Source organism: Mucor mucedo, assembly GCF_025094135.1.
Source record: "Mucor mucedo strain NRRL 3635 chromosome Unknown EV154scaffold_54, whole genome shotgun sequence".
Taxonomy (NCBI): Eukaryota; Fungi; Mucoromycota; class Mucoromycetes; order Mucorales; family Mucoraceae; genus Mucor; species Mucor mucedo.
The window spans coordinates 101,679-116,289 of NW_026252338.1; the positions used below are offsets into that span (position 1 = coordinate 101,679).

General features: G+C 37.5%; 3 protein-coding genes across 3 annotated transcripts; all 3 read left to right on the forward strand.

Moving 5' to 3' along the window:
* Positions 1–296: 296 nt before the first annotated feature.
* EV154DRAFT_603182 (transmembrane amino acid transporter protein-domain-containing protein) lies at positions 297–2,908 on the forward strand. Its single transcript, XM_051607338.1, has 5 exons — positions 297–1,226; positions 1,290–1,311; positions 1,394–1,580; positions 1,644–1,983; positions 2,048–2,908. The coding sequence occupies exons 1-5, from the start codon at positions 341–343 to the stop codon at positions 2,653–2,655; spliced, it is 2,043 nt and encodes a 680-aa protein (XP_051456930.1). The 5' UTR covers positions 297–340; the 3' UTR covers positions 2,656–2,908.
* A 932-nt stretch (positions 2,909–3,840) lies between these two features.
* Positions 3,841–8,469, forward strand: EV154DRAFT_511200 (tRNA synthetases class I-domain-containing protein). Its single transcript, XM_051601786.1, has 17 exons — positions 3,841–4,843; positions 4,911–5,061; positions 5,113–5,217; positions 5,286–5,405; positions 5,482–5,630; positions 5,697–5,803; positions 5,864–5,959; positions 6,053–6,162; positions 6,222–6,311; positions 6,377–6,508; positions 6,568–6,707; positions 6,772–7,213; positions 7,277–7,357; positions 7,416–7,544; positions 7,654–7,845; positions 7,903–8,168; positions 8,236–8,469. The coding sequence occupies exons 1-17, from the start codon at positions 4,074–4,076 to the stop codon at positions 8,330–8,332; spliced, it is 3,177 nt and encodes a 1,058-aa protein (XP_051456931.1). The 5' UTR covers positions 3,841–4,073; the 3' UTR covers positions 8,333–8,469.
* Positions 8,470–8,672: 203 nt separating this feature from the next.
* EV154DRAFT_465546 (P-loop containing nucleoside triphosphate hydrolase protein) lies at positions 8,673–13,132 on the forward strand. Its single transcript, XM_051597695.1, has 3 exons — positions 8,673–10,507; positions 10,572–11,481; positions 11,545–13,132. Exons 1-3 carry the CDS (start codon positions 8,756–8,758, stop codon positions 12,861–12,863), a joined length of 3,981 nt encoding a protein of 1,326 aa, XP_051456932.1. The 5' UTR covers positions 8,673–8,755; the 3' UTR covers positions 12,864–13,132.
* The last annotated feature ends 1,479 nt before the right edge of the window (positions 13,133–14,611 follow it).

Sequence of the window (14,611 nt, forward strand, 5' to 3'; positions counted from 1 at the left end):
TCTATTTTGTTCTAGTCCATAAATGAATAAAAAAAATTATTTAAAGTAAACGTGTTGCCCTTATAAATATGGTAAAAACGATAAGCCGCTTTCTGGAGCGACTTTTCATGCATCAGTCGATCAAGTAAGGGAAGTTGACATATTAAAAAGGCGGAGACTCCATACATTACAGTAACAAGTCACGAACGATGGATTCCACCAATCAAGCCATGGTAACTAGGCTTGATTATCGGGATGTTTGTTTAAGTAGTACAAATCTTTATAAGCTAAAAATAACAAAAATTTCTTTTGTTCTTATTTTTTCCCTTCTTACTTATTTCAAAAAAAGAAAAAGAAAAGAATGTCAAGCCCATTGCCGGTGAATGCAAAAAGAGATTCCCGAAAAGACGGGGAGAACGCGTACTCTCAAATAAACGAAAATGTACTCGCTGGTTCTTTTGATCGTTCCGAATCAACAGCAAGGTTAGGTACTTCTCCCATGCCACCCAGCTTCAATTTTGGTACTTCACCTGCTAGAAGTACACATTCCCATCTGACATATGGAAGCACCACCCATCATGGTGATTTCCTCTCTGCCAATAGACCTCATTCTGCTTACGGTGATAACTTGTCGGTCGATATGCCCGATGAAGAAGTAGCTAGAGCCGTCAAACGTCATTTAGTAGCTACATCACCATCCCACTCACGACTCAGTCGCCATAGTCGCCACACAGATTCCGATGTGGATGATGGTGAGGATGATGAAATCACAAGCATTCATCAATTGCCAGGTGGTGCTATCACACACGATATCTATAAATGGTCAGAAGCTAATGAACAGGATAAAAGAGCTCGTATGAAGAGATCACAGTCTGTTTTCGTTCCTCGTAACGAACCAACCGACCCCTCTCTCGTTAACCTGAAGGATCCTGGAGGATTCAGACGTCATTATGTCATTGATCGTGCTGCTAAAAAGGGTAAAAAACCTCCTTCTTGGATCACACACACTTTTGTCGAGTTCTTGGCTTTGTATGGTCATTTCGGTGGTGAAGATTTAAGCGATGATGAAGGCGAGGAGAGTGAGGATGAAGAAGACAGAAGACAACGTATCTATGATATTGTAGGTGATGTTGAGGATGCTGATGAACGTACCCAACTGTTACTTCAAGCAGAAGCAAACTCAGTAGAGGGAACTGCTACTCCGTCAAAAGCAGTGTTCTTATTACTCAAATCGTTTATTGGAACAGGTATTTATCCTTATTAAGCACAGCATCGGTACCTTATTAATCCCCTTGTTTTTTTTCTCATAGGTGTCATGTTTTTACCAAAGGCGTAAGTTGAGGGATTTACCGTGTGAGAAAAAAAAAAAAAGGAAAACTAAATTCGGCTTTTTTGTTTTTGTTTTTATTATTAGCTTCAACAATGGCGGTGCATTATTTTCTACAGTTTTCTTATCCTTTATTGCAGCTGTTTCACTTTATAGTTTCTTATTATTGATTGAAACACGTAACAAGGTACCTGCATCATTTGGTGACATTGGAGGTGTCTTATTTGGCAGATCAATGAGAATGTTGGTGCTAGTAGCCATTACTACTTCTCAGGTAACACAATGACATCATTTATGCCATCATCAATTTACTAAATTTGGAAAAAAAAAATTACAGATTGGTTTTGTGTGTGCCTACATGGTTTTTGTTGCACAAAGTTTACAAGCTTTGATTGAAGCTGTCTCCAACTGTAAAACTGAAATACCCCTCCATTACCTTATTTTAGTCCAAATCCTCATGTTCGTCCCTCTTGCCATGATCAGAAAGATCCAAAAATTGTCTATTTTCGCATTAATCGCTGATGCCTTTATCCTTATTGGTTTGGTCTATTTGTATTACTATGATTTCTTGACCTTGATTGTTCAAGGTGTTGGTCAAGTTGAATGGATTGTAAATACTTCATCATTCCCCATGTTTGTCGGTACTGCTGTATTCACGTTTGAGGGTGTTGGTTTGAGTAAGAGTTTTTGTATATGTTTTTGTCACAAGTACTTCTGTTTGTACTAACCACCTATATATAGTTATTCCTATCACAGAATCAATGAAGGAACCCAAGAAGTTCCCCAAGGTTTTATCCTGGACTATGTTATTCATCACTACTTTGTTTGTCTCTCTAGGACTCTTGTCTTACCTTGCTTTCGGTGACAAAGTTCAGACCGTTGTTTTGCTCAACTTACCTGCCACCTCACTTGTCAATACCATTCAAGGTTTATACGCACTTGCTATTTGTCTTTCCATCCCCTTGCAACTCTTCCCTGCCATTCGTATTGTTGAAACTGGTATCTTTTCTAAATCTGGAAAGCACAACCCCATTGTTAAGTGGCAGAAGAATATGTTCAGATTAGCTGCCGTCTTACTTTGTGCCGCAGTAGCCATCGTTGGATCTGCTGATCTTGACAAGTTTGTCTCCTTGATTGGTTCTCTCTTCTGTGTCCCCCTTTGCTTCTTATTCCCCCCTCTCTTTCATTTAAAGGGCGTTGCACAAACTTGGAAGCAAAAGTCCATTGATATTTCCATTATCACTTTTGGTGTTATCTGTATGGTCTACACAACTTATATCACAATCGGTCTTTGGACTTCAGAAGGCGAGCCTGCTGCTCCCATTTCTCGTTGTGTTCCTCACGCTTAAAAACAGTAGCATTGAACAAAACAGCAAAAAAAAAAAAAAAAAAAAAAAAAAACAAAAAATTAGACATACATTTTTTAGTTATACCTTTTAAAAATAAAACCATTGTCATGGAATTATAGTAATTCTTGACCTAAAAAATTGTCATTTTGCAACATCTTATGCTCATAGGACAGCTTTTCAGTCTATGCTAACTAATATAGCATCAAGGTAACTTTTAGGCGTCATCTTTAGCAGTTGAGATAAAAGTGCAATTATTGTTGTACATAAGAACAAAAGCATAGATAATTTGACCCAGGTCATTATTAAGGGGATGTAGCACTTGTGATATAACTGATCACGGTTGATCCAGCAGCAAAAAAAGTCTCGATTCTGCCTTCATATGCCGGCTTTCTTTAGATTTCTCTAAAAGGTTAAATTCAAGAAAATGCTTTCAGTTTTAAGTTACATATTAGTTTATGTTATAAGCTGAATTTTGCCTTTCGTTCACTACCAGTCTCTAAATTACGATTACAATTTTTACAAAACGTATTTTTAACACTATATCAAATGATGCTTCCGCAGTTTAAGTTTTTGTTTACTGCACTAAAAAAAAAATCCCAGACAAACCCACTGATAAGACCATTATTAGTAATGAACTTGGAAATCCAATTGTTAAAAATATGGAAATATGGCCACTTACATATTGAGTTATGCTGATATTGTTTATAATTTTAGCCCGCTAAAATAGTTTATTTACTCGAGTATTATCAAGCATTTTTTTTAACGGGAGGTCTCATACATAAATCGGTAACACCCCTCATCCCCTGATTCTATTTTATCTGATCGATTGTCGTATAAAAAACGCCAACATGCACGGAATCTATCATGAAACACTTCAATTATAGTTTAATGTTTCTTTATTTGCAAACATATGGTAAGTAAAAAGGGGGAAGGGGCGATAAATTGTAGCAAATGGCGGATAATTGGATTCGTACAGTAGGAAAAATCAGAGTATTTATATGAGGCAAGCCAACCAATCAATATTATGAGGCTAAAAGGTAAGTAAACTTACACAAATATTTAATATATCTGTATAAAGAGTACAAAAGACAAATTCATTGTTGTATAGTACATTCATTATTTAAATATACATGCATGTTAAATTGAACAATATACTGACAATTCTTTATCATTTCAACTTTCTTTGTTCTTTATAATCTGCATAAACTTAAATTGTCTCCTAACTTGAATTGGCAAGCTGTCATAGTCGCACACTACACACATGAAAAGACGTGTTCACATAAATTCGAATGGTTAAATGTCAAAAAGCGGATGTTACACAAGTGACTGTTACTTGCAAACAGGCCTTGACCAGGGCGACAAAAAGTGTTGTCTCCCCTCCATTTCCTACTTTCTTGCGACACAATCTTGACATTTAAATGAGGTTTTATGGATCGATGGGCTTGAAACTCACCAATGTGAGGACCATGACCCACACACTTGTCAAAAGCTCTCAACTCAACACTCGTTTCATTACCACAAAGTCGACTTTACCCAAACCAAGAAAGGACTTTGCGCCTTCTTACAATGCCAAAGCAGTAGAAGAAGGCTGGTACGAGTGGTGGTGTTCCCAAGGATTATTTAAAGCGAGCAGTGCAGATTACATGGCTACCCCACAAGAGAAAAAGCCCTTTACGATGATTACACCACCGCCCAATGTGACAGGATCTTTGCATATCGGGCACGCATTGACATTTAGTGTCCAAGACGCTATTGTGCGATGGAAACGAATGAATGGATATGACGTCAAGTGGATTCCAGGAACAGATCATGCTGGTATTGGCACCCAATCTGTTGTGGAAAAGATGATTATGAAGGAACGTGGATTAACTCGTCATGATATGGGTAGAGAAGCCTTTGTTAAAGAGATATGGAAATGGAAAGAGAAATACGGCAATCATATTTTACATCAAATGAGACGTATGGGCGCTTCATCGGATTGGGACAGTGAGTTTTTTACAATGGACGCGGATCGTTACGAGGCTGTCCAGAACGCTTTTATGCAATTGCACAAGGACGGGTTGATCTATCGAGACACACGTCTCGTCAATTGGTGTTGTGCTTTAGAGACCGTTATTTCGGATATTGAAGTGGATTATAAGGATGTGAATGGAAGAACACTATTAAATTTACCTGGAAGATCAACACCGTAAGTTAGGAATTAAGGGCGTATTAGAAAGATTTTTTTTCTGAGAAAAAAGGCATTGGAATTATAGTGTTGAATTTGGTGTTTTGCATAACTTTTCATATAAGGTCATTGACCCCGACTGTGGTGGTATTGAGGAATTAACTGTATCAACTACACGTATCGAAACTATGCTTGGTGATTGTGCAGTCGCTATTCATCCGGAGGACGAACGATACAAGGTAAAGAAGGAGAAGAAGAAAAGAATGATTTGACGAATTGTTTGTAAATAGAGTCTCCATGGAAAATTTGTGTATCACCCAATTCTTAAAAAAGAAATCCCCATTGTTTGTGATGAAAATTTAGTAGACATGGAGTTCGGTACTGGTGTAGTCAAAGTATGATATTTATGATGGAATTTTCCATATACTTTTTTTTGTTGAGTAATTATACCCTTATGACTTAGATCACACCAGCCCATGACCCTAATGATTATGCTTGTGCTCGTCGTCATCATCTTCCTATTGAGAGTATTTTTGACAAACTGGGAAAACTGAACAGTAACTGCGGTTTACCCGAATTAGTAGTAAGTAAAACAAAAAAAAAAATCGCCCCTTATCAGCGCCTTTGGCTTCCATCCCTTATCGTGAACACTTGTGTAGGGACACGATCGATTCGAAGTGCGCCAGGTGATTATAGACAAATTAAGCCAGATTGGTAGCTACAAAGGCAGAAATGACAATCATGTGATGAGAGTAGCCGTGTGTTCTCGCTCTGGGGATGTGATTGAACCCTTATTACAGCCTCAATGGTAAAAAAAAAAATTGATGAAGAAATATGGCCAGATTAAAAGTGGCTAAAATGGCTTTTACCGTAGGTATATCAAATGTAAAGAACTTGCAAAAATCTCGAAAAAGCAAGTGGAGGATGGTAGAATGAAAATCGTGCCAGACCAATTTGTACAAGATTGGTATAGATGGTTGGGTAAAGTGGTCGCTCAAACTAAATTACACCGGACTTTTTATTTAACAGCCTTTTTGACAGATAATATTCAGGATTGGTGTATATCTAGACAATTATGGTGGGGACACGAAATTCCGGCCTATCAAATCAAATTAAAAGAAATGACCGAAATTTCTGGTAACTCCAAATTACCATGTTTAGAAAAAAAAAAAAAACGGGCCGCCGGCCAAACAAAAAAAAAAGTAGCACTAACATCATAAATCGTGGTAGGCCAGGAATTATGGGTTGTCGGTTCCGATGAGATTAGTGCTGGGAAAAGTGCCCAGGAACTCTTGGAAAAAAATGGTTATCCTAAAAACATCTCGTTTGAATTGATAAAGGTTAATATTAGGTTCATAAAATACAATGTAATACAGACTTTAATTGCGTTTTTTATTAGGATGGCGATGTGTTAGATACTTGGTTCTCGGCAGGTTTGTTACCACTTTCTGCTCTAGGCTGGAAGGGAAGACAAGGTGAAAAGATTCCGGTAAGTTCACAAAGAAAGGAATGTGAAAACGCATGAGTGTCTTTTTTGACTAATCGCTATAATAGGATCGTTATCCAATCCAAGTCATGGAGACTGGTTTTGATATCCTATTTTTTTGGGTTGCACGAATGGCTATGTTGTCGAATCATTTCACCAACAATAGTGTACCATTTGAGACGATCTTTTTACACGCTATGGTATATACAAACCCTTTTAATATGAAAGGTATCTGTGCTAAATTCCTATTTAATTGCAGGTTCGTGACGCTCAAGGGCGCAAAATGTCTAAATCTTTGGGTAACGTAATCGATCCCCTACATGTGATTGAAGGTGTGAGTCTACAAAATATGAAGGACAATTTGTTACACACAAATCTCCCTGAAAAAGAAATCGGAACGTGCGTAACTTTTTTTTTTATACCTTATTATATATAACTGACAAAAAAAAACTTCTAAATACAGGAGTACTCGTAATTTAGAGCAAGAATATCCAAATGGTATCCCTCCCTGTGGTACAGACTCGTTGAGATTTGCACTTGTGCAATACACACAACAAACAAGACAAATTAATCTAGATATATCCAATGTCATTCAAACCTCCTACTTTTGTAACAAATTATGGAACCTTTTCAAATTCGGACTTGGTCGTTTAGAAGCACAACCTGAACTTCAATTTGACAGCAAGGATATTTTGTCTCTTCAAAAGGATCAGAAATTGTCCTTGGCAAATCGATACATTTTGTCTCGAATGGCGGATACAGTGACTAAATGTCATGCTGGTTTTGAGTCATCTCGTTTATTTGAAGCAACTGATGCATTACGTAGATTCGTGGTAGAGGACGTGTGTGATATTTATGTTGAATTTTCCAAATCAGCTTTGACCAGATGTGATCCAGATGAAAAGGTAAATGGAGTTTCAACTGTAATTTATTTCTGATTTGACCTTTTTTTATTTACCTACAAATAGAACACAACTCTGCGTATTTTGCATGCATGCATGGATATATCTCTGCGTTTGGCTCATCCGTTGATGCCTTTTGTCACAGAGGTAAATAAAAAAAGCACGTTCTTTACATCGCATGACTGAGAACTTTTTTCTTTGATAGGAACTATGGCAACAAATGAAGACGAGTCTTCAACAAACGCCACATGCCCCTTCACTCATGGTCGAAACCTATCCTGATCCTCTCGAATATTCTAAATTACACGGTGAAAACGTTGAAGATCATTTCAAGGTAGGCGCAAAACTACACTAAAAAATAATAATCTAGAACCCCCACTCCCCCAAGTGGGAACTTTTTTAGGATTAATTTCCTAATTTACATTTTTTATTTTTTTAAATAGGTTATTCTATCCATCATTCATGCGTCAAGATCTTTAAGACAAGGGAATCAAATTAGCATAGGAAAGGAGTTACCTTTTACCATTTTGTGCAGCGACACTAAATTATTAGATCAGAACGGACCTCTCAAGCTATATTTGAGCGAAATTCAACACTTTGTAAAGGCATCGGACATGACTGTACTTGATGCAAATGTAAATATAAAAGTTTGTGCTCCATTGTTTATGTATATCACTTACCAGTTTTTATAGTTAACGGACGTAGACATGAACAAATGGACTTCAAAAGTAGTCGACAATCATTTAAAAATACTCGTTCCGACAACAGAGGTCATTCGTGCCCAATTGGAAAGCGCCGCAGCAAAGGGAGCCGACATAAGTACTGTCATTAAAAACAAAAACGCACTGTTGACCAAAAAACTGAACAAAGTTAAACTCGATTTGGAAAAACTGAAGACTAAAATGAACAAACCGGGATATGAACAATCCGTGCCGGAAATCGTAAAGGAAAAGAACATGTAAGTTGGCTTATTCTTTGTTTGATAAACAAGGTGAATTTAATACGTGTTTTTTTTATCTTTGTAGGCAACGTCTTGTTATGCTTGGTTTAGAAAATGAGACAATTCAAAATGATTTAAACTCACTAGAAATGATTAAACAGGATTCGGCACTCTTGCCGTAACACACATCAAGTATGATTCCATGCAACTATAAAATAAAAAAAGATAAGTTTCATGTTAATTTTTATAAATGGAAAACAATCGAATAAATTGAGTCATAAGCGACTTTCCTTCTTTCTGATCAAGTGGAGAAGGTGCCGAATTGAGTTTTAATATAAACGTGAAAGTAGAAAATCTTTTCAGTGCGCTGTTATCTTTTAAAATGCTTTTATTGGACCGGTGCCCACGGTATATTTATTCGGCCGAACTAAACGTTCCGCTGGTTTATACCTTGTGCTACCAATGATAATATAAATACCCAGTACAGATTTCCCTTTATTTTGTTTTTTGTTTTCTTTATTACTTTTCTGATCTATCCCTTCCTTTTTTTTAAAAAAAAACCCTTTGAATTTTTTTTTAAAAAACATATAAAATATCTATCAACCATGACAGGTACAAGTATGTCGTCACGTTCTTCGTCGACAAGTCAAACAATCCATGGAGATCAAAAACGCAACAGTGATAATTCCAGATCCACCCCCACGCACAATGACGAGAAATTATTAATGGAAGAAATCGCCGCTATTCCTGTACAAAAAATCGAATCTGTACACGAAACCGAAGTAGCCGACGGAAAAAAGAAGAAGAAGGAGAAGAAGGAAAAGCAACCTGCTGTCCCTATTTACAAGCTTTTCCGTTTCGCTACTAAACAAGAGCTTTTGATGATTTTCATTGCTACTATTTTCTCGGCTGGTATCGGTGCTATGCAGCCTGTGTCTATCATTATTTTTGGTCAATTCATGGCCACCATCGGTGCTGCTATGGCCTCTGGAGATTACGAAAAGTTAGCTATCGAAGCTCATCCTCTTGTTTTAATTTTCGTTTATATGGGTACTGGTGTCCTTTTTGCCGCTTATACTTGTAATTGTTTCTGGGTTTTGACTGGTGAAAACCAAGTCCGTCGTATTCGTCAAATGTATGTCCACGCCATTCTCCGTCAAGAGATGGGTTGGTTCGATAAGGCTGATGAGGGTTCTTTAACCACTAGATTGGCTACTGATACTCAATTAATTCAAGACGGTATTTCTGAAAAGTTTGGTCTTTTGGTCATGTGTATCGGTCAATTCGTCACTGGTTTTGTCGTCGCCTTTGTAAAGGGTTGGAGACTTGCTGTTGTTATGTTAGCCACACTTCCTCTTTTGGCCGGTGCTGGTGCCACCATGGGTTACTTCATCACCAAATATACCCTTAAATCTCAAGATTCTTATGCTGAAGCTGGTTCCGTTGCTGAACAAGTATTCTCTGGTATCCGTACCGTTTACTCTTTCTCCCTCCAAAACCGTTTCGCCGATCTTTATGAACACAAGCTTGAAAAGGCTATGCAAACTGGTGTTAAGCGTGGTAGAATTCTTGGTTTCGGTTTCGGTTCCTTCATGTTCATCCTCTTTTCCACCTATGGCCTTTCTTTCTGGTACGGTTCCAAGCTCTCTCGTGAATTGTTAATGACTGGTGATATTGTCCTTGTTGTTTTCTTTGCTATGATTATGGGTGCCATTGCTCTCTTGCAATTACCTCCTAACTTATCTGCTGTTTCCAGCGCTTGTGGTGCTGCTCACAAGATTTACTCCACCATTGATCGTGTCCCCCTCATTGATACTGACAACGATAGCGGTATTGCTCCCGAAAGATTTGTTGGTCAAATCGAATTCAAGGATGTTAAATTCAGTTACCCTACTCGTCCTGACATTACTATTTTAAAGAGACTTAATCTTTCCATTAAGCCTGGTATGACTGTCGCCTTTGTTGGCCCCTCCGGTTCTGGTAAATCTACCAGTGTTCAACTCTTGCAACGTTTCTACGATGCTGATGAAGGTTCTGTCTTTGTTGATGGTAAGAATATTAAGGAATATAATGTCGCATGGCTCCGTAGTCAAATTGGTGTTGTCAGTCAAGAACCCGTCTTGTTCAACATGAGTATTAAGCAAAATTTATTGATGGGTGTTACCAAGGAAATCACGAACGATGAAATCGTCGACGTCTGTAAGAAGGCTAACTGTCACTCCTTCATCTCCCAACTTCCTGATGGTTATGAAACCCTTGTTGGTGAACATGGTGGTATGCTTTCTGGTGGCCAAAAGCAACGTATTGCTATTGCTCGTGCTATTCTCAAGAACCCTTCTATTCTTTTGTTAGATGAAGTAAGTTTATTACATGGAATATTTATACGAGAAATATATTCTAATGATTCTTTTTTAATAATAGGCTACTTCTGCTTTGGATACTCAATCTGAACGTTTAGTTCAAACCGCTTTGGATGCTGCTTCTGCTGATCGTACTACTATTGTTATTGCTCATCGTCTTTCCACTATTCGTAACGCTGATCTTATTGTTGTTATGGCTGCTGGTGATTTAATCGAACAAGGTAACCACAACGATCTCCTTGCCCTTAATGGTGTCTATGCCGATTTAGTTAGAAAGCAAGAAATTGCTACCAAGCAAGTTGGCAGTACCGTTGAAGAACTTGATTCCGAAGAATTATTGAAGCGTGAACAACAAGAAATTGAAACTGAAAAGCATCGTCAAGAAGACGCCTTGATCAATGAAAAGGATACTACTGTCAACTTATTCAAGACTACCAGTCGTGCTTCTGTTGATGCCTATGAACTCAAGCTCCGTAAGGAAAAGGATGAACGTAAGGTTGCCATGAAGCAAAGTGTTCCTATTAAGAAAGTCTTGCTTCAAATGCGTTCCGAATGGCCCCTTTTGGCTCTCGGTATTGCCGGTGCTGCAATTGCTGGTGCCGTATTCCCTTGTTTTGCTCTTATCTTTGCCAAGGTCATCGCTCAACTTGTTGATCCTAGTTTGGTTCCTCCTGGTCCTATGGAAGGTACCAACCTCTACGCTTTCTTATTTGTTATTATTGGTGTTGCTGCTTTCATTGGTTTCTCTACCCAAGTCATCTCTTTCGAAACTGCTGGTGAGCGTTACACCAAACGTCTTCGTGCCGATATTTTCCGTGCTTTCATGAAACAGGAAGTTGGTTTCTATGATGATGAGGATAACTCTCTTGGTGCCCTTACCTCCAAGCTTGCTATTGATTCCAAGAATGTTAACGAATTGGTAACTAAGACTTGGGGTGATATTACTCAAATTATTGTCACAGCCATCACTGGTAAGCTACCACTACTTTTCTACAATTTTTTTAAAGCATATCACTAACTTTTTTTCTTTACAGGTTTGGCTATTGCTTTTTCTCAAAGTTGGATGTTGACTTTAATTATTCTCTGTATGGCACCTTTCATTATGTTTGCTACTGGTTATGAATCCAAGATTCATCGTGGTTTCGAAGATTCTACCAAGAAGGCCAATGAACAAAGTGGTGAAGTTGCTGGTGAAGCTATCAAGGAAATCCGTACTGTTGCCGGTCTTAATAAGCAAAGTCACTTTGAAACCAAGTATTACAATGCTACCGAACGTCCTCATCGTCTTGCTCAACGTAAAGCCTACATGTCCTCTCTTGGTTATGCCCTTCAACAAGGTATTACTCTTTATACAAACGCTGTCGCTTTCTATGCCGGTACTCAATTGATGAAGAACAATAATCTTCCCTTTGATAACATGTTTACCTGTATGATGTCCATCATGATTACTGCTCAAGGTGTTGGTCGTGCTTCCGTTTTCACTACTACTTTTGCCAAGGCCAAGTACTCTGCTATTGCTGCCTTTGAAATTCTTGAACGTGTTCCTAGCATTGATCCTGAACTTGAAGGTATTGAACCTACTCGTGACCAAGTCCATGGTGAAATTGATTTCGAAAACATTTCTTTCCGTTACCCTGCTCGTCCTGATATCTCCATCTTTAACGGTGAGTTCAACTTACACGGTAAGGCTGGTCAAACCATTGCTTTAGTCGGTCCTTCTGGTTGTGGTAAATCCACCACTATTGGTATGCTTCAAAGATGGTACGATCCTATCTCTGGTACTGTTCGTTTGGACGATAACAACCTCAACAAGTTCTCTCTCTCCAACCTCCGTAGCCATATGGCTTTGGTTTCTCAAGAACCCGTTCTTTTCGATATGACTATTGGAGAAAACATTCGTTTCGGTGTCGATGATGGCAAGAATATCACTCAACAAGATGTCGAAGATGCTTGTAGAGCTGCTAATATCCACATGTTCATTACCAGTCTTCCCAAGGGTTATGATACTCGTGTCGGTGATAAGGGTTCTCAATTATCTGGTGGTCAAAAGCAACGTATCGCTATTGCTCGTGCCTTGATTCGTAAGCCTAAGGTCCTCTTATTGGATGAAGCTACTTCTGCTCTTGATTCCGAAAGTGAAAAGCTTGTCCAAACTGCTATTGATAACATTCTTGAAGAAGGTGGTCGTACTACAATTACCATTGCTCATCGTTTGTCTACTATTCAAAACGCCGATCTTATTTGTGTTGTCAAGCATGGTCGTGTGATTGAACAAGGTACCCATTGGGAACTCTTGAAGTTAAACGGTGCTTATAGTGAATTGGTATACCAACAATCTCTTAATGCTCATTAAGTGATTTTCTCCCCCTTCCCCCATTTTTAATACACTAGAATAACTTTTTCTCTTTTTTTTTACCCTTTGTCCGCCTTATAATTCATTCCCCCCTTTATTACTTGTTATAATATTAACTTTATACTACTTATTTGTACACTATTAAACTATTTTTTTTTGACTTATTAAAAAAAAATCACTATATTAAACAAGAATTTTTATCAGTCAACTAATGTTTGTATTATGTCTACTTGGTGTCTGCATCTACTGTATATTAAATAAAATGTCACAGAGTCCTTATTAGTCTATTTTATTGTTTTCTTTAAACCCTTCAAACCCATTATAGCAGAAAACAAGTAAATATCTCACTGCAATTAGAAAGTATACTCTTTATGACATATCAATTGCCTTTTAAATGGTTGCTTTAACTTTGCTTATTACTAACTTCTTACGCGAAAAGAATAATTAGAAAAGCACACTGAGAATATGACATTGTGCTAGTAAAAATAAAAATAACTATAAAAAATAACGTTTTTATTTAAATTTTATATCGTGTTTTACTTCAAAACTAATTTATGCACACTCATATCATCTCTAAATTAAAAGGTAACATTTGTATCCGCAATATTTATAAGCTTACTATCAGGTTGCACAGTTTACAACGGGCTAGCCAAACAGCCTCTCATAGATTTTGGCAACGAGTCGGATAACTTAAAAGATGTAGCAACATTTGGACCTGAAAAATATTTATCAGCCTAAAAAAAAGTTGAAGCTTGAAGTATATAACCTTAAAGCCTGAACCCTTCCGTTGTAATCCAAAGCCAGCTTGGCATCTATAAAATTTATTAAGAAAGACGTATTGGGTACTCGAATGACTATCATCTTCAGCATATGTCAAACGTTCACACCCAGACACTTATGACAAACGTTCTGGAAATCTTTTCTTGGGGGGTTTGATTGTAACCTCTTCTTGCAGGCACATCTTTTCTCTACAGAACAGCTCTTCACTGGGTGGTCAAAAGGTTTCTTCTTTCTCTACATAGTCCGAAAACGTTTTCAAGGTTGTTAGTTTTTATATGATCGGCCAATATCCTGCTTGCTCTTTAGGTGATTTATAAAGGGTTGTGTCATCCTCTTTCTCGCGTATTCAGATAGATATGTTTTAAATAAGTCTTTTCAATTTCAGTGATCCATCCATTGCCATAATAATTTTTTTGTTTATAAATTTGCAATAAGGAATTTTTAAAATAGTTAGGCGAGGAAGAAAAAAAGAAATAAGACAGATCGATGGTGACAGGTTTTACCACCGAGAATGCAGTTGTATCCGCGTAGTGTTAACCGCATCGCCCCTGTTGAAAGGTCTCCTTGTTATATATACTAGGTGAAAATGAAGTAAAGAGTAGTAGACAATTATAATAAAAATGAACAACCTTATTTATTTATAAAAACAATAATCGTTGTTAAAAGGTGTGGGAGTGTCGGTCTCCGCGATGTCGATAGTTGTGCTAGAAACTGATAGGATAAACGATAGAGAGAAAGATAAATTTAACAGAAGATTGTTTTATTTATTTATTTTCAGCCACGATCTATTTTATCCTACTGTTTCTTCCGCCTTTTCGCAAGCTGTTACAATAATTGAAAAACACGTAACATTACATAAAAAAAAGCACTGACCCTCTCTCTATTTTTTTTTTTTTTTTTTTTTTTGGCTTCACGCACATTTGACAGCTGGGAAAATAATTGTGATGTATGATGTAAATTCTTGTTAC

Excerpts from the sequence above, each read along its gene's own strand:
- EV154DRAFT_603182 (XM_051607338.1), top strand. The coding sequence starts at position 341 with ATGTCAAGCCCATTGCCGGTGAATGCAAAAAGAGATTCCCGAAAAGAC. Across the intron at positions 1,227-1,289 it reads CAAATCGTTTATTGGAACAG|GTGTCATGTTTTTACCAAAG; the intron begins GTATTTATCCTT and ends TTTTTCTCATAG. Across the intron at positions 1,984-2,047 it reads GTTTGAGGGTGTTGGTTTGA|TTATTCCTATCACAGAATCA; the intron begins GTAAGAGTTTTT and ends ACCTATATATAG.
- EV154DRAFT_511200 (XM_051601786.1), top strand. The coding sequence starts at position 4,074 with ATGAGGTTTTATGGATCGATGGGCTTGAAACTCACCAATGTGAGGACC. Across the intron at positions 5,062-5,112 it reads CGGAGGACGAACGATACAAG|AGTCTCCATGGAAAATTTGT; the intron begins GTAAAGAAGGAG and ends GTTTGTAAATAG. Across the intron at positions 6,509-6,567 it reads CGATCTTTTTACACGCTATG|GTTCGTGACGCTCAAGGGCG; the intron begins GTATATACAAAC and ends ATTTAATTGCAG.
- EV154DRAFT_465546 (XM_051597695.1), top strand. The coding sequence starts at position 8,756 with ATGACAGGTACAAGTATGTCGTCACGTTCTTCGTCGACAAGTCAAACA. Across the intron at positions 10,508-10,571 it reads CTATTCTTTTGTTAGATGAA|GCTACTTCTGCTTTGGATAC; the intron begins GTAAGTTTATTA and ends TTTTAATAATAG. Across the intron at positions 11,482-11,544 it reads TATTGTCACAGCCATCACTG|GTTTGGCTATTGCTTTTTCT; the intron begins GTAAGCTACCAC and ends TTTTCTTTACAG.